At 50.0% G+C, this 21,615-nt stretch overlaps 10 protein-coding genes across 10 annotated transcripts; 3 read left to right on the plus strand and 7 right to left on the minus strand.

Annotated features, from left to right (window-relative positions):
• The first annotated feature begins 2,220 nt into the window (after positions 1-2,220).
• Positions 2,221-4,378, plus strand: P153DRAFT_327130 (cytochrome P450). The gene is made up of 3 exons (XM_033665319.1): positions 2,221-2,709; positions 2,766-3,106; positions 3,153-4,378. The coding sequence occupies exons 1-3, from the start codon at positions 2,372-2,374 to the stop codon at positions 4,058-4,060; spliced, it is 1,587 nt and encodes a 528-aa protein (XP_033518560.1). The 5' UTR covers positions 2,221-2,371; the 3' UTR covers positions 4,061-4,378.
• A 246-nt stretch (positions 4,379-4,624) lies between these two features.
• Positions 4,625-5,554, plus strand: P153DRAFT_371045 (uncharacterized protein). The gene has a single exon (XM_033669169.1). It carries the CDS (start codon positions 5,101-5,103, stop codon positions 5,389-5,391), a length of 291 nt encoding a protein of 96 aa, XP_033518561.1. The 5' UTR covers positions 4,625-5,100; the 3' UTR covers positions 5,392-5,554.
• An 893-nt stretch (positions 5,555-6,447) lies between these two features.
• On the plus strand, positions 6,448-8,115 carry P153DRAFT_371047 (uncharacterized protein). Its single transcript, XM_033669170.1, has 3 exons — positions 6,448-6,649; positions 6,704-6,917; positions 6,971-8,115. Exons 1-3 carry the CDS (start codon positions 6,464-6,466, stop codon positions 7,789-7,791), a joined length of 1,221 nt encoding a protein of 406 aa, XP_033518562.1. The 5' UTR covers positions 6,448-6,463; the 3' UTR covers positions 7,792-8,115.
• Positions 8,003-8,384, minus strand: P153DRAFT_302664 (uncharacterized protein; the record flags this gene model as incomplete). The annotated part of the gene is made up of 2 exons (XM_033664465.1): positions 8,003-8,151; positions 8,240-8,384. The coding sequence occupies 2 exons, from the start codon at positions 8,382-8,384 to the stop codon at positions 8,003-8,005; spliced, it is 294 nt and encodes a 97-aa protein (XP_033518563.1).
• A 1,961-nt stretch (positions 8,385-10,345) lies between these two features.
• Positions 10,346-12,337, minus strand: P153DRAFT_371049 (histidine permease). The gene is made up of 2 exons (XM_033669171.1): positions 12,169-12,337; positions 10,346-12,115 (listed from the first exon to the last, which is right to left on the minus strand). The coding sequence occupies exons 1-2, from the start codon at positions 12,323-12,325 to the stop codon at positions 10,647-10,649; spliced, it is 1,626 nt and encodes a 541-aa protein (XP_033518564.1). The 5' UTR covers positions 12,326-12,337; the 3' UTR covers positions 10,346-10,646.
• A 939-nt stretch (positions 12,338-13,276) lies between these two features.
• P153DRAFT_136607 (uncharacterized protein) lies at positions 13,277-15,592 on the minus strand. The gene is made up of 2 exons (XM_033662077.1): positions 13,543-15,592; positions 13,277-13,487 (listed from the first exon to the last, which is right to left on the minus strand). The coding sequence occupies exons 1-2, from the start codon at positions 15,392-15,394 to the stop codon at positions 13,465-13,467; spliced, it is 1,875 nt and encodes a 624-aa protein (XP_033518565.1). The 5' UTR covers positions 15,395-15,592; the 3' UTR covers positions 13,277-13,464.
• A 1-nt stretch (position 15,593) lies between these two features.
• P153DRAFT_136602 (uncharacterized protein) lies at positions 15,594-16,463 on the minus strand. Its single transcript, XM_033662076.1, has one exon. It carries the CDS (start codon positions 16,347-16,349, stop codon positions 15,792-15,794), a length of 558 nt encoding a protein of 185 aa, XP_033518566.1. The 5' UTR covers positions 16,350-16,463; the 3' UTR covers positions 15,594-15,791.
• Positions 16,452-17,581, minus strand: P153DRAFT_371051 (2-dehydropantoate 2-reductase). Its single transcript, XM_033669172.1, has one exon. The coding sequence runs from the start codon at positions 17,543-17,545 to the stop codon at positions 16,577-16,579; it is 969 nt and encodes a 322-aa protein (XP_033518567.1). The 5' UTR covers positions 17,546-17,581; the 3' UTR covers positions 16,452-16,576.
• Positions 17,582-17,971: 390 nt separating this feature from the next.
• Positions 17,972-19,546, minus strand: P153DRAFT_350970 (uncharacterized protein; the record flags this gene model as incomplete). The annotated part of the gene is made up of 1 exon (XM_033666311.1): positions 17,972-19,546. The coding sequence occupies one exon, from the start codon at positions 19,544-19,546 to the stop codon at positions 18,206-18,208; it is 1,341 nt and encodes a 446-aa protein (XP_033518568.1). The 3' UTR covers positions 17,972-18,205.
• An 869-nt stretch (positions 19,547-20,415) lies between these two features.
• P153DRAFT_302591 (uncharacterized protein) lies at positions 20,416-21,309 on the minus strand (the record flags this gene model as incomplete). Its single annotated transcript, XM_033664462.1, has 1 exon — positions 20,416-21,309. The coding sequence occupies one exon, from the start codon at positions 21,307-21,309 to the stop codon at positions 20,416-20,418; it is 894 nt and encodes a 297-aa protein (XP_033518569.1).
• Positions 21,310-21,615: the final 306 nt, after the last annotated feature.

Raw genomic sequence — 21,615 nt, forward strand, 5'->3', positions numbered from 1 at the left:
CTAGATATTCTTACTATTCTAAGCTACTATATATTAGAAGTAATTTAAATATAAGACTTAGTTATAGTAGCAACGTAGTATAGTAAAGATAGAATAATAGTATTTAATATATAATAAGATAAATTACTAAGAGACCTATATCTCTTTATAAGGTACTTTTATCTATATATATAAGCTAAAAAGCTAGGGCTAGTGCAATAGTACGTAAACTGCCTATTACTCTACACTCGCCTAATATATTAGAGCTATTAATAATATAAGGCTTCTTACCTAAGTATTTATAGTAATTAAGTATACTTTATAGAAGTTATATAAAATTAGTTAGATTATTAGCATATTTATAAGCTTATTTAAGAATATTAGAAATAGTAAATTTTAAAATAAGTAAAATAGCTATAATTTTATTAGTTTTAGAGCTAGAAACTACCTATAATATAATAATAGCTCTTTAGAGTACTAAAGAAGTATCTATAGTAATTTTAGTCTTTAGTATAACTATTTAGAGCTAAAATTAAAGTTAGCGTTAAAGTATTTAGCAATAGTATTATAAAGTAATTAGGTAGTAATTAAATTAAGATTAATTAATTAGCTTATTAAGTAAGACGCTAAGCTACATTAGGCAGGCGGTAACTTACCGTATACACTGTATATCTAATTTGCTCTGGGCCGCACCCTTTGTACAAGCCATAGAACTATAGATATAATCTTACTAAATTGCAGACTAGGCGTGTGCTGGTCGGACTTCAGGTACCATACTCCTACACTAATCTAGAATGCTGTTGTCAAGCTGTTGGAAGGTTTTGCTGCACCTTAGTTGCTCGACATAATCACGTTGTTGTGCCCGGTTGCTGTCCCGGTAACAATTATATCGAACCAGTGGGCCAGGACCAACAAACAAATGCAGTACAATGCTCATAATCGTGATATACGCCAACGCTAAATATAGCCTTGATGTGGAGTTGCTTTTTCGACATCTACAGCTCGGCCGACAGAGACAGAGAAAGGGTCGGCATGGCCGAGTCGAAAAGAATGCCAATGCCGTAGACGGACGTTCATGAAAGAGCTTCTAGGAGCTCCTCGGGATAAGCAGTCGTCACATCAGGTGAGATTTCCCACTAAATCTGCAACCCATAGGGAGCAGCTTCCGTCACGTGCAGGCTGATCACAATGAACACTCGAATTGGCCAATGGACAGCACCGTATTCCAGTAGGTTTTGCACGTTCAGAGTCGAGTCAGTATCTAATTGAGTGTGCTGACAATTAAGACGCCCAGTGGCAATCAGTTGATCGACAAGCTCGGCTTTCTGGAAAAGTCCGTGCTCTCGGCAAGTGTTAAACCTCGGAAATATATTTCGACTCCGTAAGTTCGCCGTTGTGTAAGCGTGAACGGATTGGATGCTCGCTTAAGGAATTAAGTTCGCGGTCTATCTTCAAGTCTACCGACTACAGAGCAGTTTCAACGTTGTGGTAGATAATTGCCGTCTTCTCTTTTCGTCAACTTCTACAACTCCCGGTTCTTGGGATTCGCCACTAGTCCGGGGCGCGCCTAATTGGGAAACTAGTCAGTTAATCGTCTGCATGGCAACCACTACGCCCGATCTACTGATGCAGTGGCCGCAACGTGTCAGTATAAACGCGCATGCGATTGTTGCTTGGTGGGTAGATCTCATTGGTGACTTGCAGGGTAACTGCCATCTTCCTGCAGAAACTCGGGCCACATGCGGTTCTGTCAACGCGGTACATCACCTCTGAAAGTTTAAACGACTCGCTCGAGCTCTCCATGGCGTGACTGGTTCGTATAATGGTCGGAAGTCTTTCCTAGTAGTAGCACATTCAATTGTCGATCGCGTGTTTGTTAAATAGGTTCTTTCCGCCTTCTGGGGGTTTCCCAATCCGCCCACAATTAAGCTAATGCGTGAACAGGGTCCAGTCTCTCGATTAAGCGAGCAAGCCGCAAGTGGGGTTTTCGCAAAATCTTGCATTGGATTGAGGTGACAACCATGAGCGACATCTTCTTTAGATCTATGTGATTTGTTGGGTTTTGAAAGGTATCCTCAGCTTTTTTGCTATTTTCAACAACCATCGCTGCTATTTTGACGCGTTGTTGTGCTACTTTTCTTGAGTCTTTAAGACATGTTACATATGGTCTTCGCGCTTGATTCAGAGCCCCTGCAGGTTGAAACATACCTCGCGCGGCCCCTGAGGCGGGTCTGATCCGAAGTCTAGTCCAAAGAAGACCTGGGGCCGGTAACGCCGCGGGTGGCAGAAACACTCCTACGGTTGATAAGCAGGCACATATCACGTCTTTCGATATGTGAATTGTGTTTTCTATCCCAAGACTTGTCCAAGGCGTGTTTCTACGACCTTCACCATGGGTCTTGCCTCGCCCACCACAGCCGGTCTTACGGTTCTTTTTGGCGTGATTGTCTTTTACAGTCTTAGCTACCTCCGATCGAAGAATGAGAAACCCCTCCCTCCAGGCCCGAAGGGCATTGCACTCCTTGGAAATGTCAGCGACATGCCCCCGCCTGGCACGCTTGAGTGCCACCATTGGTTAAAGCACAAGGACATATATGGCCCGATCAGTTCAGTTACTATCCTGGGTACAACTTTCGTCATCATCAACGATGCGCAAATGGCATTTGAGCTCTTGAGCAATCGGTCTGCTACTCATTCGTCACGCCCGCACCAGGTCTTCAGCTGCGATATGTATGCTACAAACCATCAATTCCTGATTCCATAAGCAAGCTGACGTGAATGACAAGGGTTGGATGGAACAACTCGCTTGCCATGAGTCCTTATGCGGATAGTTTCAAGATGCACCGCAAGAACATTGCAAAGGTTGCTAGCAGCAATGTTGCTCTCTCAGTATTTGATCGTATTCAAGAGGTTGAGGCCGCTCACTTCCTGCTTAACATGCTCGAGTCCCCTGAAGCTCTCTTTGATCACATTCGCATGGAGGCAGGTGCTGTCATTCTGAAAATCGCCTACGGATACACAACCAAGCGTGGCACAGACCCATTGGTCGATATGGCCGGAAAGACGATGGAAGAGTTCGCTGAATGCACCGTACCTGGAAGATTCATGGTGGATCTTATGCCTTTCTGTGAGTATCTTTCTGTAAATGCGTACAACACATCTAACAGAAGAAGTGAAATACGTACCAGAATGGTGCCCTGGCACTGGCTTCAAGGCCAAGGCTCGTAAGATGGCTGCCCAACTAGAGCGAACCAGCAACCAGCCCTACCAATTCGTTAAGAAACAGATGCGAGAGAACACACACAAGACGTCATTTTTGTCTCAAGCAATTGAAAAGATCGGCATGGATAAAGAGTTAGAGTTCATTCACAAGTGGTCAGCGGCTTCGCTATACTTGGGCGGCGCTGACACGACAGTTTCGTCCCTGATGACCTTTTTCTTGGCGATGACTGTGTGTCCAGAAGTACAAGTGAAGGCTCAAGAGGAGCTCGATCGTGTTGTTGGACGCGGCCGCCTACCTGTCCGTTCCGATCTCGAAAACCTTCCCTACATTGTGGCGATTATGAAAGAAACTCACCGCTGGCACCCTGTGGCCCCTATGGGCCTGCCTCACTGCAGCACCGCGGAGGACGTCTTCGAAGGATACCGGATTCCAAAGGGCTCGCTCGTGATTGCAAACATCTGGTGGTTTACACATGACCCGGCGGTCTATGCTGACCCTATGGTCTTCCGCCCTGAACGTCATCTTGATACTCCTACCCACAAGGCCGAGCCCGACCCGCGTAACTGGATCTTTGGTTTTGGGCGTCGTGTCTGCCCTGGCAGATATGTAGCAGACAACGCACTGTTCATCACGATTGCGCAAACACTGGCAGTCTTCAATATCGAGAAATTCAGCGAGAATGGAAAGGTAGTGGAGCCAGAGGTCAAGTTCGAGCCTGGCATTGTCAGTCACCCCAAGCCATACCGGGCAATTGTCAAGCCGAGGTCTGCGGAGCATGCAGAGTTGATCAAGAAGGCGGAGCAAGACTTTCCATGGGAAGAGAGCGACGCGAAAGAGTTGGAGAAGGCCACAGTTTAAGCAAGCGTAAAGTAGTACCCAATAACAACGCGTTCTTTAGCGGTCAAAGCAGTCATTTGGTATGATTCGTCACTTGTGGTGCTGAAGAGATATCCACCTGCATCGAGAGAATTGGGACTAAGAGCAAGTTGTCATCAAATCAGACCCAGAGACTCGTTTCACTTTGCAGAGCCTCTACCTCTGTCAAGTTTTGTCGAACTCTCTCAATCAGCTTCGATGATCTTAGCTTACTTTAAGGCATCCCACCAGCCACCTTCCTCCTTTGTCGTGTCGGTCCGATAAGAAGTATAGTTACCAATACACAACAACCAAATAGCCATCCATCCAAAATTCTCACAACTTGGAAGCAGTAAACCGGTGACATTTAAGCGCAGATTCTGACGTCAAAGGTATCGCACGCGTCTCTCTTTGAATTACATCTTTTCGACTCCGAATAGGCAAGATTCCAATGCGGAAACAAAGGAAATTAAAAGAGAGCCTTGTTTGACTAAGCTTCAGGCACAGCCTTGGTACTAGTCCTCAAAATGCTTAACTACTTTGATCCCCCTACACAATCAACCAGCCCTCTGATAGGATCGCTGCCTCACCGTTTCTAAGAGCCCAGGTAATACGATTCAAAGCAGGGCAGTGGGGCTGTGCTTGTTCATCGACGTGCCGTCGCCAAGAGAGCCAAGTCTCCAACCACGAAGTACAATTGGAGGACTACTCTCGACGTCACGATGGCTTCAATCAGGCTGGCTGTGTGCTGTACGATCAGGCCTGCAGTCACCGGTCAGTGATCCGCAGGCAGGCGATATTACTCTGTCATAATTCCCACCGCTCGCTTTTGATCTCACATATAAGTTGGCACTCGCAGGACTCTTTTTCTTAACAACATCATACTACACCTCATCTCAGCTTTACTTTGCACCAAAATCATACTCATCACCGAATTGTCACTGTTGGCAAATCTTACGCAAACTCAAGTGCAATCAACAACAACCTCATTCCGCACACCCAACTCCACGAATTTCACGTCCAACCACTCACGACTCTCAATCATGAAGTTCGCTGCAGCAACAACTCTGCTCTTCGCAACTCTCGCGCTCGCGAGTCCAGCACCCATTGCTCAGCCAGAAGCACTCGCGCAACCCATCGAGGTCAAGACAAACACCAACATGGCACCTGAGATCGATGCACGAACACTCGAAGCCCGCAAGAAGCCCAAGATACCCAAGACTAGCGACGGTAACAGCACGTCGAGTGCCATCGTGTCCATGACACCGAGTCGCGCTGTGCAACTTGGTGCGTTGGGCCTTGGCGTAGTAGAAGCCGTCAGACTGTGGACATAGCTTGGACTCTAGGAGATGATGCAGGGGAAATGCAGCTACACTGTAAATTGGAGGATGGGTTGTAACGTCTTCATGTCTATGTTTTTTTTCTGTTTCCATCACGCGCGATACCACCTTTGCGTCAGCTATACTGTAACATAATGACGAATTTAAATGTCCACACTGCAACTATTCATGCTCTTCGCTACGTCATAACTAACCCTCGTGGAACATTGTAAGCCAAGCATTTGCTTGGTATTACACCTTCTTGTACGCCTCAGTTTCTTGTTTGCCAGCGAAAAGCTTCTTTGAAATGTGGTAGACTCGTCATGGATACCTTGTATGTCAATCACGAGTTGAGATCACCAAGATTATGATCGTCCGCTTTACAGCTGTGCCACCACATCAGCATTGCCAAGGTTGTGGCGACGCCATTCCTTATTCTTCTCGACCATTGACCAGATATGGAAGGTCGATGGAAGATGCATCGAAGATCGGTGTAGGTAGTAGAAGACTCAGCCACACTTCTCCACAGCCACAACGGTTGATCATCATACGAAATGAACACTCTGATGTGATATGCATGAGTCGAGATCGAAGTCCGAAGAAGTGTTGTTCGTAGGAAGGCTTGGAGGAGATAAGGAGAGACGAGGAGTTTAAAGAGAATGACTCAACCTTCGACAAAGAGATCTATCTTCTGGCATATAATCACAAGTACTGCGCAATGAGAACGACAAAAATCAGTATGCAGGTCGTCTTTCACTGAGCAGGCAGTGTCTTTTAATTCCCACCGCCGCATCCAGCTAAATTGGTACCTTCTGCTTGATATATTGGAAAATACGTTTGATGGAAAGCCAGGAAAAAGACAGGATAAAGTAACCCTCTCAGTCAGCGTTACGTAAGCCTGTCTAGATGCGGCTTACGGCCGCTAATGCTGATTCGCCACTGCATTTGCATTATGGGTCGCGTGGACGCCATGAGATTTCTGCTCGTCTGATCAAGAAAACCATGTCCAAGTCTCTATATGTTCAGGTCTGCTGCTAAGACCTAGACCTCATCTTATTTCAATCTGGCTAGTGCTTTTCAAGACAATATGGCATACGGAACAACGAATCCAGCACGATTTGCGGCGCAAGATCCGCCTGCTCCCGACACAGACCAAGAAAGAGAAAACGATGCAGCGCAAGCTAGAAGCAGAATACCAAAAAGCTTGAGAGACTTCTACGAAAGGAATTTCGGATTGTTTTTGGTGTTCCTCGCGCAAACATGCGGTTCTGTGGTGTGTTTAACACTCTACATGATATTGCGAAGCGGACATTGCTAAACAATACAGATGAACACAGCAGCAAAACTACTGGCTACTGGATACGAGACCAAATTCCACGCTCTACACATCATCTTCATCCGCATGTCGTGTACCACGGTTCTGGGGACTCTCTATATGTGTTACCACCGCGTTCCTAACTTCCCGTTCGGCCAAAAAGGCATCAGAGGGTTGTTGGTACTGCGTGGATTGGCTGGATTTTTTGGCATTTTCGGCCTCTATTGTGAGTATTTCGTGGGCGAGATGCAGCAATTGACAACTAATAGTCTGAAACAGACTCGCTATCGTGGCTGCTTTTCTCCGATGCAACAGTCATCACGTTCATCATTCCAACGATGACGGCATTAGTATGCTTCGTCTGGCTAAGAGAGCCATTCACGTCGAGAGAAGCTCTAGCTGGTCTGCTCGCATTCACCGGCGTGCTCTTCGTCGCTCGTCCGCCCTGGCTTTTCCCTGCTCAACACAAGGATCTCGTGCAAGACGTGTTAAGCACTGACATGTTGATGTCTGTTATTTCCAACGTTGCGAAAGACACCTTACCCACAGTCCCTGTGTCCTCAAGTCAACGCAGCCTTGCCATCATCCTCGCAGTTCTAGGCACTTTTGGCGCATCAACGGCATACGCCACCATCCGGGTCATTGGAACACGTGCGCACTCGCTCATAAGCGTCAACTACTTTGCGTGTATTGCAACGATAGGGTCCGCATGTATCATCCTCGTGCACCCGGACTTGCACTTCATGATGCCGGAAAATCTTTCCCAGTGGGGTTTGATTGCCATCATTGGATTTTCGGGCTTCTTACTCCAATTCCTACTTACTGAGGGGTTGCAGAGAGAAAAGGCCGGTAGGGCAACGAATTTGACTTATTTGCAACTGGTTTTCGCTCTCATCATTGAACGCGTCATCTGGGGTACTACTCCTCCTGTGGAAAGCCTGTTCGGTGCTGTGTTGATCATCGGTGCTGCTATCTGGATAAGTTTACAGAAGAAATCGGTAACTGCCGAACAGAAGAAGGCGAAAGTGGTGGATGAAGAAAGCAGTTTGTTGGGAGAGGGTGAGAGAGAGGCAGCCGAGAGTCTCGTAGCTCGACAGTAGCTTGAGTAAGACATCATCACAGTAGACAAACACTCAAATTGATGGACGAATTAATACATTGCGGACTAATTTACATCTGATGCTACAAAACCCTGGTCCCTGATTATACGGACCCAGCAATACTAGTCACACCAGACCTAATAATACACAAGAACTACTTTTCCTGCAAACACATCGTGCGCTCCGGATGTACAACCGCTAATAGAGATGCTTAAGCGGCGGTAGTAGTGGCAGCCGTGGGGTTCACATCCGAGCAGATGAGAGCCTGGCCGAGGATGGGCAGAAGGCAGCACTTGGCCTGTTGGCCTTGGGCGGCACAGGTGTCGATGAAACCGTTGACGGTCGTTGGTGTGACATCAGCTGAGCGGTGTTAGTACACATTCAACTCTTGCAATGCTGACGCAGATGGACATAGAGAGAGTGAGGAATGGGGTGAGAATTGACTTACGAGCAGCGCAGTCCAAGATAGCGAGGTTGAGAACATCGGTCGCGCAGCAGAGGGGCGAGCCTGAGCTGCAAAGACCGGTTTGACGTTGCTCGAGGGGAACGGCGATGGCGCCAACGGCGAAAGCGAGGACGGTGGTGAAGAGCATCTTGAGTTTGTTTGGGGGAGCTTTTCGGTGATTGGATAGTGTTCTGAGAGGTGTTGATTGGATGGAGTGTTGAATATGTGAATGTGAGTTGATGGTGTGAGATGTCAGTTAAATGGCGACATTCGAAGGCCTTCTTATACCTCTCGACGTTCATGCCCTGATGACTTGGAATTGAGCTTCCAAGGGATAGCAGTGCCATCGTCATCGGCCACTTCGTCATCGTTGTTCATGGACCAACGGCTGCGCATTGTCATAAACCCCTTAGTGTCACCAACGGTCAGGGGTTCAACATCAAGTCCCTCTACATCTCGCGACAACTTGCCTGGTCTGTGAGCTCAAGTGACGTTGCTCATCGTTGACTTTCCAATGAATCTACCCTAGGGGCGTAGGTGGCTGATACAAATGCGGAACACCTCTGGAGGCTATTGATTTTTGAGACGAGCATAGGCATAGTTGCCGTGACAAGAATAATTCGAACAGGCATTTGACAGCCAGTGTCGGAGAATTAGCTGTTCCCAGTAATACTAGATGTGACCGTGCAGGCGACTAGTCCTTGAACTGTCCAATGTGGAAGAATTCACACTACACCACCACGTAGGTCATATGAAACGGACCCTGCAAATATAGTCTTGTCCTCAGATGTCGGGACAGAGATTTCCCCAAAGAACCTTGAGTTCGATACCCCTTAGAACTAAACTCTCGAACACAGGTGGCGCTGAGATTATATTGCTTGAAGAGTAAACAAGTTCTTACTTTAAGCGTCAATGCTCCTCTCCAGGATATCAGAATAGAAGCCAAGCTAGGGGGGGACGCGGCAGTTGTGGGCCAAGTCGCATCTCGGCTCCCAGAATCGGACGTTTTAGACGATTTCAAGCGAGATGTACGGACGTATACACACTCCTCGTCAGGGCAAGGACACACTTCGAGCCGTTAGAATCAGGGCAAATTCCAAATAGCGCAAACATCCAGGACGTATCGGCCATATCGAATCGGCCCCTCTGATCAGTTCTCCACAAATCCACCTAAACGTGGCGAAGATGTGTCAACATAGCCTTGGACCAGATGTTTGGTGACGATAGGGGTGTCGATCACACATAAGAGAGCTCCGAGTAGGAAAGGGGTGCAGGGTTCCGGAACGAATAGAGTGCGGTAACGATGGCATCTGGAACCGGATGACGGGTCGCTTAGAAGCGATATAGTGCAGGGTTGTTATAGAGGTACCTGAACAAGGAGAATTTGTGCTGTTCCTTGCTGCGTCGCTCTTTCTGTTGCTGAACTTTGCGTGTCTCTGTCCATGTTACATCCACTTGTTCAATAATAGTAGGCAATTTTGCACCTCGAGCTCTTCGAATTTTCACGATGAAGTTGTGTTGACGGTTGTTGTGGTGGGAAGAACACCGTTGGCCGTTGACCCGTTGACCGTTAGCCCGTGCATTGCGCCTTCCCGTTTCAAGCACTGTCAGTTGCAGGGACCTACGTCACACCTTCACTGCCAGTCTGCAACCCCGGTACCTTACAGCGGCGATTTACATCATTTCTACAAAGTGACCAATGATCCAGGCACTTCAATCTATATCGCCTGAAATCTTGCATTCGTGGCGTTTGAGTGGTTGAGTGGATATGCGTTATGTTATGCAAGACATTAGCTGCATTGTGGAGTCACGGGTAGAAATTCGGATCTTGACATCGATGGAAAGGTGGAGATGTTTATGACGAGGACTGCTATTACCAATTTGATGCACAAGAGGTATTTGAAGGTCGAGTAGTCCTGTCCCATTACCCGAGATTTATGTAACTTTTCCTTGCCTGAAATTTTCATGACAAAGGATATCGTCTGAAGTCAAACCTGTCTTTGACGAAACGGTCCGCTCATCTTACTACCGCACATTTACTTTACTCAAATGCAGCTAAGGCAGACCATGATCGATCTTGCAATGACGTGGTTCAATATTAATAAGCTTTCATGCATTCACTCAGATGCCCAATCAATCTTACTCAGGATCATCCTAATCGAAGTCAGGTTCTTGAGGTTTGTACTACGAGTCTCGATTATAGCCCAAACAAGAAAAAGAGACGAGAAAACAATGAACAGTAGAAAGTGGTCATTAACAAAGGTATCTCGCTCAGCTAAAACGTCATCAAACCTAAAACACCATGCAATGCAACTAACCCGCCCAACCATGCAGCTCATAGCACTTTTTCAAAACCCGCTCCCAATGCAACGACTCAAACCCAAAAACAAAAACACCCAACTCATTATACTTAGAAGATTTTGCTAAACATCTTCTTCCACCCACTCGCCGAGCTCTCCTCCCAGTTCTCACTCAACTCCTCCTTGAACTGTCCCGAAAAGATATCCGCCTCGGTAGCCTTGACAAACTTGCTCCTCGTAATTGACTTGTGGCCGACGTACAGAATAACGAAGAGGATAAGACTGATGTATGCGATGAAGAAATCCCTCACGCTCCAGGGAACAAAAGCAGTGAAACCTTGCGTGAAGATGATAATGACGCAGAAAATGAGCGCGTACCATGCAAGGTACTTGCCGCCCCATGACTTGAATGGAAGTGTGTCGCGATCGATGTTCTGAGCCTTGAGGGCGCGCATAAAGCAAAGATGGCAGATGCACACGCAGGACCACGCGATGAAGCCTGCGACAGCTGTGATGTTGAGTAACCAGTTGAACACTTCCGAGCCATTGGATGACAGGTTCATGTAGGCCAGAAGACCAATTGCGGCGGTGGCGGCGGTGGCGTAGAACGGTACGCCGCGTTTGGTTGTGCGCTTGAAGAAAGCAGGGGCGCAGTTGCGCTCTGCAAGACCGACTAGGATACGACTTCCGGAGTACACGTTGGAGCTAGCGGCGGATAGAACGACGGTGAGGAGAATGGCGTTGAATATGTCGGGGAGAGCGCTGACGCCCGCGAGTTGGATGGCGATGACGAGGGGCGATGATCCGGCGTTGGTGTCGCCACGCGTCATGTTCTCATTGTCGTATGGGATGAGGATGCCGATGAAGAAAATGGTGAACACGAAAAGGGTGAAGATGCTCCAGAAAGTTCGGCGGATGGCTTGCGGCATGGTCTTGCGCGGGTTGGCGGATTCTCCTGCACCGATGGCGCAAAGCTCTGTTCCCTGGAAGGCAAATCCGGCTTGGATCAGGACGGCCCAGAAACCAACGAATTTCGCGACAGCACCTTCAGCGAGATAGGGCGCAAAAGCACCAGGCTCCTTCCAGTACTTGAAGCCGATGTAGCCTTGCGGACCGACACCGCCAGCGTTCATGATGATGGCGAAAATCCAGAACCCGACCAACGCAACGACCTTGATCAATGCGAACCAAAACTCAAACTCGCCGAAAACATCGACTGGCAAGAAGTTGATCAAAGTAATGGGGACCCAGAAAATGGTGATGAAGATGCCAATACTCAAGTCTTGGTTCCACCATTGGACAATGAGACCAGCCGCGACGAGTTCGAGTGCGTATGTGATAGACCAGGACAACCAGTAGACCCAGCCCATGGCGAAACCGAGACTAGGATCGACAAATCGGACGGCGTATTGCGTGAAAGCACCAGAGATTGGGAGGTAAGTTGCCATCTCTGCGAGCGAGAGCATGACGGAGTAGACCAATGTGCCGACGAAGACGTATGCGAGGAGGGCGCCGACTGGACCAGCAGTTGCGATTGAGCCACCGCTGGCAATGAAGACACCAGTGCCTACTGTTCCGCCTGGAGAATGTTAGGATGGCTAGTTGGATATGCTCAATGATGGGTCGACTCACCAATTGCGACGAACTGGAGATGGCGACTTGACAGCTTCCTTTGCAGCTCCTCTGCTGGAGCTTGGCTTTGCTTCTCAACATCGCTTGCTGAGTGTGGAGCCGACTTTTCAGAATGGTTGTCCATCTTAGGCGTGATCTCCTCAGAAGCAGAAGCCATCTTAGTGATGAGTCGACCAAGAGTTTTCTCTCGATCAGTATGTGGAACTTGAAAGACAATACCGCACAGTCACAATGAGATGAATCTCACGACTGGGGACCTGGAGGTATTTCAATCGCATCCACTTCAATTAGTGGGGTCATATTGCGCGACTCCATCAGCCAAACTTTCGCTCATCTGAGCAAAAATGTCGCCTGTGTGCCTGTGCACGCGACGCTCCAGTCAATGTTTGGACATTCAAATTTTCATCGCGGTCCACATTTCGCGGGTATCATCGTCGTCTGCGCGGCGCCGGATGCCGCTGGTGATCCGTGAGAAGTGGAATGATTTGCAGCCGGCTGGAAAATTTGCGACTAATGTCATCGGTTATGGACGGCTCGCTGCGTATTCGCGTTGAGCTTCAAGCGACGGGAAACTCGATACTACGGCGACATGGAAGTGTAGAATAGCGTGCCGCAGAGCCGCAGGGCAGGAATTTTCTGCGTCTTAGCATAGTTAAGCCTGTTCTGTTTCGGGCATGACGGTGGCGGCTGAAGAATTGAGCGAGTAGCGTGAGGATCGGTCCTTCATCGGGTGACTAGGGAAGAGACGTTTAGCGTAGGATTGGACTCCGTCCTTCGTACAAAGTTCGTTGTTCTCTCCACACATGCCCCGGATGCCTCCGAGGTTGAGTCATTTCGTGAGCGTTCGCATTGACTAAACGCTGATAACGCGCCCGGTACCTGACTGATCAATCGACTGCGGATGTGATGCGATTGGCCCATTCCTTATTCCCATCGCATCGATCGACTGACGAGTCCAATAATTGTGCTGGGGTCGACCCGTGTCAACATATGAGGCGTGGAGAAGGCAGTAAGCTTACGCAAAGCCAAAAAGAAGAATAAGAGTAGTGCTGCAGCCGACAGGGTCTACTGGCGCAGCGGAGCGAAAGCGGTATACAGAATCAAAGGCGACAGACACTGTACAAGAGTCAGCCATTGCGCCAAAAAGGTAGAGCCAAGAGGCATACATACAACTCGATCTGGAAGCTCATGCCAATTCTGTTGAGGCATCCTGACGCCGACAATGACATTTCAGGCAGGTGGCAGTTGTGCTGGTCAGGTGGGTTCCAGGCGGCGACGGCGATCTTTGCACCGTCCCTACTCGTCTGCGTTCATGAAAGCTGGATACGAGATTAGCTGAAAAGTATCAAAGTAAGATGAGGAGATGTCACTCACCGAGTGCCTCCTCTGGGTCCATCAAATCTGAAACCCAGAGCGGTTTGTACTCATCCCACCTCTCCTCGAGGCTCTCCCACGTGTAGCCATCAATGCCGAAGTTCTTCCTCAACCTGGTCTGGATTTCCGAGTTGGCACGCAAGCTCTGGTGAAAGAACTCGCATGCCTCGATCCATGGCGACCAGGTCGCAACCGCCGATGCATCTGCGCCGCAATGCTTCGTCATACGCCCAGCTTTGGTGACGAAGTGCTTGACATTGGTGACAAGTCGAGCGGGCTCGGAGTGGAATTGACAAAATTCCGTGTTCGCTTGGAGGAACAGCACGATGGTCGCCCTCTTGAACAACAAGGCCATATCTTTGAGCTGTTTCTCCACGGACTTTCGCGTCCAGGAATTCTCGTCGCCGCGTAAGAGAAGGTCGTATCCTTTGAAGGAACCTTTCCCCCAGAGCATCTCACCCACCTGGTCGTCACCAACCCATCCAAACGACTTCGGAGTCAACCCCTTCAGCGTATCTGCGCTCATCTCAGAGATCTCATCATCATCCTCAAAGCTTGTTGGCATCGGAGGCAGTTCATCATCTGGCTGGACAGGGGCTTGTCTGGAAATCGTCGCTGCTGCTTGTATCGGTACAGAGACCGGTTCTGCTTCCTTTTCAGGCGCAGAAGCCGGCAGTGCAACCAATACACGTGCAGAGGTCGATTTCCTGACGCCCTGTGGCCGATGGACTATCTGGTTGGACTTTTGATGCTGGCGAGCCTTTGAGGTGTTGAAGTCAGAGACCAGTGAGGGCGTTGAACGGGCTTGGGGGGCGTCGTGAACCGTTTCAGCAACAACCTGCTCGTGCTGTATCGAGAGCGCTGGCGGAAGTTGCATCATCGGTGGTGGTGGTGGCGGCGGCGCAGGCGGAGTGAAGTTGGGCGCTTCAAGCGTCAAGCCCAAGTACAGGCCAAAAGTGAGGACGCCTCGATAGAAAGTCATCAGCCTTGAGTCGTGGTGCGCCTGGAACAGATACCCCATGGGCTGGATTTCGTCCCAGAATTGCTTGAACCACGAAATCCAGCTGATCTCGCTTGACGCGCCAGAGGGTAACCCATGTGGGAAGAAAGGCAAGAGGGCTTGATACGCATTGTCGATCCAGTTGGCAATGCTCTCGGCCGAGGAGTGGTAGTCATCGAGTGACACGAGGCTGAGGAAGAGAAGCATTGCCAACTGGAGGACATCTGCCCCGTTTTCGAGGTTCTGGAAGACGGATGCGAGCATCAGCTCTGGAGATGGAGTGGGGGCTGGAACCGGGGCTTGGGCTACTACAGTGGCCTGAACGAAGACTGGCGGGGGTGCTGAAGGAGGAGCCTGGAAGGGCTCAGCGAGAGGGGCAAACACAGGAGCAGAAACCGACGAGGGAGCTTGGAGAGGCTCAGTGGCCAGAACGTCGACGAGGAAGGCGGAGTCATGAGTAGGGTTGGCGACTTCAACCCTCTCAGAGGACTCATTCTCCTCGACGACAAGGCCTTGAGGCTCTCCTGGCTCCTTGACGACGGCTGGCTGCTCCTGTGCCCGTCTCAACCGGGAGAAGATGTTCGGCTTGTAGTAGCCTCCGGGAGGGTCGCGGGGAGAGTTGGGGTTGAAGTGGGACATCCACTCCGGCCACTCAAAAGCCGGGCGCTCCAGAGAGTCTCTTTTCGCACTGGTGTGCGGGGAGTGCTCTGTGGAAGCGACTTTGCTCGGGGAAGAAGAAGCAGCACGAGTCTTGGGTGGAGAAGCAGCATTGATGTCGTGCACCGGCAGTGCATACCTGTCTCCGCGAGTGGTGTCAAGGTAGGTCAGGACTGCAATCGTATCTGTCAGCATATAGCACTAGCAGGCAGGTGAATACACTCACAGTTCTCGAAGCTGAAGTCGAAGTACCAGCCCCATCCGAGCACCCAGAGAACGATCATCCCGGTGACGACATAGAAGATCTCCCAGTCGTCGGAAGACATGACCGTGAGGAAAGCGAGCACATCTTGGTGCGCATCTTCGAGCAAAAGAGGTACATCCTCAGAGAGGAACTCCTCAGCCAGCAAGAAGACGGCATAGAAGCCCTGGAGAAGCGTCGCAACGAACGAGAGCAGCATCTTTCCGGAAGACTACGCAAAGCCTGGGGGACAGCAAGTGTCAGCAGAAGAACGTGGTTGAGGGGAACAGTGGGCGAAAGCAACGTTCTAGGGCTCGCCATGGCACACCGTAAGGTGACCCAAGCCGTCGTCTAAACGTCACGCAGGATGTGCGAGCCCGCTGAGGCACTCTGAATACACGCAAGATAGAGACTCACGTACCAAGTAGAAAATCGCTGTATGCAGCAACGCGGGCGAACAGCTGTTGCGAACGTGTGCGTACGTCGGTATGAACAGCTAGAAGGTCGACAGCTAGAAAGTCGAAAGCAGCAAGAAGAGAGTATGTCGGTATATCCGCAGTAGCTGGAGAGTGGTAGGCGTAGAACGTGGACGTTGCAAGTTAGGGAAAAAAGTTCGACAACTGTGTTTGTAAAGGCCGCGACTTGGCACGAGAACAATAGGGTCACGGCGACAACACGGAACAATACGTCAGTGCTCATTGCGCGGTCAATCTGAGTCGCAGTGAAAGAGGCTCGGCTTGGCGTTGGTGACTGCGGTGTGGGAGCGCGAGGGAAAGGACCCTGATGTGCTGCATCGGAATGGAACCCAGGGACAAGCGAGGAGAGGAGAAGAGTGGGATTGTGCGTTGGGGGTATCCAGGGTGCTTTGTAGAATTGGGGTTGCTTGTTTCCAGCAGCTCTCCAGCACATACGTGAACGGAGTGTGGTTTGCTTGGATAGGATCCTCGCAAACGCCCGCGAGATAGCTCGTACGGCCACGGCGGGTAACTCCTGAAGGACGTCGAACAGAAGTTTTGATAAAGTCAAAGATAATTCCAGATCTAGACAAGCGGACGCAGTGTGATGATATCGTAATCGACAACAGTAAACCCATAGTCAGACAGAAAACTCGCCATAGACATCCACTATTATACGCTTCACCTCCTCCCAACCTGCAAATCCAACGCCTTACCAAGCACATACAGCATCTCCAAGCCCGTACACTTGACACCCTTCTCCTTCCCCATCCTCACCGCATTCCCAACGATCGCCTCAATCTCTATCCTCCTACTCATCTCGATATCCTGCAGCATACTCGGCTTGATACCAGCACCGATCGGGATCCTCGCGTGCGCCCTCCCAAGCTGGAAATCCACCTCTTCCCTTGGGACTGTGTAGCCGTACGCAGCAGCCACAGCCTGAATCTCCAGCATAACGGCCAAAACCACAGATGTAGCTTCTGGGGATGACTCGAGTATTTCAGTATCTTTACTGAGGGTCAGCGCGCAGATGGGGTTCCAGGATGCGTTGACGAGGAGCTTGGTCCAGCGTTTGGGTTGGATGTCTGTGTAGAACTCTGCTGTGCCGCCGGCGGTTTGGATGAGTTTTACAAGTGCTGATGCTTGGTCGCCTGGCGCGGTGGAGGGATAGCTTCCTAGCTGGAGTTTCTCCGTTTCACCGTGGTTGATTACGCCTGCGGGTCGTTGCGCGACGGGGAGGTACACCACGCCACTTATAATGGGGTTGTCAGGAAACGCGACGGAATACTCTTCTTCAATGCCGACGCCATTCTGTATGAGAACGATGGCTGTGTGTTTCGATGTGACGGCAGGGGCGATGAGTTTGGGAAATGTGTCCGGGATGGCTTTGCTACAAACGACGATGTAATCGTATGGTTGCGAAGATTCTGAGGCTGCTTCTTCGCAGTCACGCACAATGTTTGGCTTGAAATGGATGCCTTTACCAAAGATGGACGAGTTGATGGTGAAGCCATCTCTTTTTACGACATCGTAGTTGGAACGGCAGACGGCGGTGGTGGAGGAGACTTTGGACAACAGCCACAGGTAGATGGTGCCAACACTTCCAGCGCCGAACAGGAGTATCCTCGGCCGTGTATCAGATGCCATCGTCAGAATATTGGGAAGTAGGAAGTGAGTGTTGATGTCTGCTATCGCAACTCCAAATCGTCATGATCATTCGCGGGAAAGACTTCCGACGCTAGCCTTTTTTGTTTGATCTCACACCCGCACCCCTTCCAATCAATCAGACAAATATTTATAGCTACTAGCTCGCCTATAAGGCGTGAATGTTGTAAACGCGACGAAGCACGACTCCAAGTCTTTGATAATGGTCTACGAGGCTACAAGAACCACCTTGCAACCAGTTCCTGACCCAGACTGAGGGCGTGAATGCTCGTTTAGAAACGGAAAACTACCATCAAGTTTTATACTTTATGTTGATGTGAGAGCGTACATCGAAAACTTGATCATGACGAAACATGTAGAGGTGACAGAGCTTCGTATTCGATAGTCTGTTCCATGTGACATTCATGAGTGCTTTACAAAACATATTGACCTGAGCAGACCCTCTTGCGATGAGTCTTACAAGAGACCCGTCTTTCGTCCATAGCTACACGTCCTGCCCTAGCCCTGATCCATATTGTACCATCATGCCTTGATTACTATATACATGAAGAGCCGTATACCATTTGACTGCCCCTTCCGAAGAATGCCCATACAGACGGATCGAGCTCTTCAGTTGATCTCAAGTCGTGTGCCATGTGCGCTCTAGGCGCCCAAATCTTTTTGCGTAGGCAAAGGACCGGAAGGCCCGACGAGCGAAACCTCCCTCTCTCGGGCCTTGGCCCTCCACTTTCCTTCATGTAGCTCAACCCTGCCTCCTACGACAGCATAGGCCAACCTGAGATCAACCACGAACGCTCGATATGGTGAATCCTTGAAAAAGACGCTCCGGAAATCCGATAGGATCGTGGAAACAGCAGAGACAACATCAGCATCGTTGAAGATGTAAGCTTCACTTATTCCAGGTTCTTTGTCACTATCGAAGAGATCGAAAGGTCCTTTGCTGTCAGGGGTGGCCAACTCTTCGTGCAAAAAGTGCATGTAGAGATTGTTCAGTTTCGCCATTTTCTTGATAACACAAAACGGGTCCTGCCAGGTTCCCGTCGTGAGATAGGCAAACTCCAGCTGCAACGATGAAAGAGTGGCCAGGTGGGCGCCGAGGAAATGGACAAAGGTAGTGGTATCAAGAACAGTATTGTCCACCTTGAGGGTGTGGAATTTGGGCCATGTGAACAAACCGTGGGTAGGGTGAGACAGTTGGAGAGTGGCAGGCGTACCTTTTACGGCAAGATGCTCCAGATTGTGAGTAGAATGAAGAAGATCCGGCAGCCAGCTGGATTTCATATCTGTGCATAGATCGATTACCTCAACGTTCGCGGCGAATTCGCTGTTCCAGTCCTCAGAAGACGGATCGAAGTAGCTGGTACGGTATGGACGTTCCCCATTTGTGTTGATGGCAAGCTGGATCCTGATGTTGTTCTGAACTCCGGCATTCTTGAGCGAGGTGAAGACCACATCAAACGCTCGGTTCGAATCAGACCTGGGACGGCTGTTTGGACCGTCATTACCTGCAATAAAATGTTTACGTCCACAGAGCACGGCGTCGAACCCGTAACGTGCATAGTAGAACGATTCTTCGTCGATCCGAACGCACGTTAGGCTGAGTTTTCGAAACACTTCAGTCAGGATCATGCGGTCCATCCCAGACTCTTCCATGCTAGTCTGCAGATCGTGAAGCACATCCTCATTTTCATGTCCTGACAAGTTCATAGTGTGGCCTATGCGTTCGCCGCTGATTGTGATGATGTGTACGAACCTAGATAAGGTCGGATGAGAAGCAATCTCGAGAAGGTTAGTGAGGCTACGCGGGTGAAGTATAGCTGTGAGACACTGGAAGAAGCAGGTGCCGAACATGAATGTCGAAAGGTTTTTGAGAGCATGACAGACATAGCGCACTTCGAGAAGCGCTTGGTCGTCGAGGTGACTGCAAATCTCCTCAACTAGCTCTGACGGCAGATCAAGGATCCTGCATGGGAGTTCTGGCATGTCCGAAGGTGCAGCTGTGCTCGTCGGGTGAGTCATCGCCATGGTGGACGCAGCCCGTGAGAAGTCAGCTCGGTGGAGGTGAGTTGAGGCCAGCCTCCAGTGTCGTGTGTGAGGTAGAGAGAACTCTAGCAATCGTTTGTTTGTGGGATATCACAATGCTCTTTCCACATTTGACAACGCCAAGTCTTTGGCCAAATCGTGACTGATGCACACCACCTCTTATCTCACGCCTGATACTTTGATCGGCTTATGAGAACGGGTGGAAGTGCGTAACCCTACTCCCTCTAGACGGACACAACTTGCTTCCGCCTCCATGTGCATCACAGGTGCAGCACTGCATCGCAAGACGCATTGCGGCTTCATCTTATCTCTTTCTGAAACTAGGACAAGAAACACACGGCGAGTTCTCTCCAGCAACGGACGATATGACACAAAAAGATGTGAAGCAAGATATATAAAATTGTTGATGTGGACCGCTTCTCTACTCATCATTAACGCGTACACTGGCTCTCACCCTAACAAGGAAACTTCACTAGAGGTGACGGTCTAAACTTTCACTTCTTCGTTTCCGACAGAGAAAAAGATCGTTCTCTATATTAGTTGTGACATGGAAGCCGAACACTAAAAAACGAAAGATTGATGGACAGCGTAGGAGAACGAGATAAAGTATTCGAAACACACAAAAAGACGTACCAACGCCGCCGAATGCAGAACCCAGCCAACATACGCCTCATCCCCCAAGTCGTGATCAATCTATGAGCGCCTCTGTCCAGTTTGTACAATTAAACAGCTCTAGCCCTTCACACAAAGACACCTCCATGAACAGAGAACCCCATCTAACAAGACGACAAGAACGTGCCAGCCACCATCTAAACTCTTCTCCGCTTCGGCTGATGGAACATAGTCGCCTCTTCCTTCTTCCTCTTCGGGGGTGCCACGGCGCCCGCCTCCTGAGTCGGCCTCAATTTCGGAGCGTGAAACTGCTGTCCAGTAGGTAGGGAGGTCCGCGGCGGAGCAGCACTTTGCTGCGGCACAGGTCGTTGAGTGATATGCGGTTTACTCAGTGCAGGAAGGCCTTCTTTCCTGGTAGCAACCGACGCAGCAGCCGGTTTCGACACGACCATGTTCCTCTGGCCTTCGTTTGCGTTCTCCGCCATTCGCACCATCCTCTCCGGCGCCTGGACAAACTTCTTTCTCTGCGCGAGGACATGTGCCGGCATTTGTGCTGCCTTTGGCCGCTCTCTGTTCCGGTCAAACATGCCCCTCCGCAACTTATCCATGCCCACTTTCCCCGTCTTTGCCGGCGCCCCTGAAAGCCCCCAGCTGCGTCCTCCGAACGCGAAACCCTGCGGCTTCGATCCGTACCCGACCTTGCTGTCCACGATCAGAGTTTTGTTCTGCGCGCGGTCGTTCTGCAGGGCGCGCATCTGCTCCTTCAACGCCTCGCCCTGCTCCTGCTTCTCGCGCTCGGCATCTTTCTTCAATTTTCGATAGACTTTGCTCCAGTTTCTCGGGTCGCGCGGCTCGTGGGGCTTGTTGGCGTAGTCGGGTATGTCGCGCTTTATGAAGCGTATCCAGAGAGAGCCTGTCTCGCCGCAGATTTGGGGGCAGTTCTCCTCGAGGTCTTGCAGTTGCGTCGGGTTTTGGATGTGCCGGAGGACGGGCTCGAGGAAGGAGTAGGGGATGTCGCCGACGTCTGTGAGGAGGGTGATGTTTTGTATCAGGCGCTGGCGGGCGAGCTCGAAGAGAGTCGAGACAGGCATGGTGGGTAGATGACGCGGCGAGGTCCAGTCGAGTCCGGTTGGCCTGATGGCGAAGTGTTGGGGATTTTGAAGGCGAGCCGACTGGTTCAAGTGCGTCAAGAAGTGCGATACGCTGCGGAGTGTGAAAGCAGCTACGAACAAGGCTGTTTGGCAGTAAGTGACGGTGGTCGATGTGGTGAATAGCAGTATTCAAAGCGACAGATGTTGGGACAGGAAAGCCCGAGACGGGGGCAAGACTGGTTCGGACAATCACAGCATTTGTATTACTATCGAGTGCCCATGATGACAAGTTTAATAGGCAGACGT

The sequence above is a fragment of the Dothidotthia symphoricarpi genome (genome assembly GCF_010015815.1).
Source record: "Dothidotthia symphoricarpi CBS 119687 unplaced genomic scaffold P153scaffold_24, whole genome shotgun sequence".
In the NCBI taxonomy this organism is placed as follows: Eukaryota; Fungi; Ascomycota; class Dothideomycetes; order Pleosporales; family Dothidotthiaceae; genus Dothidotthia; species Dothidotthia symphoricarpi.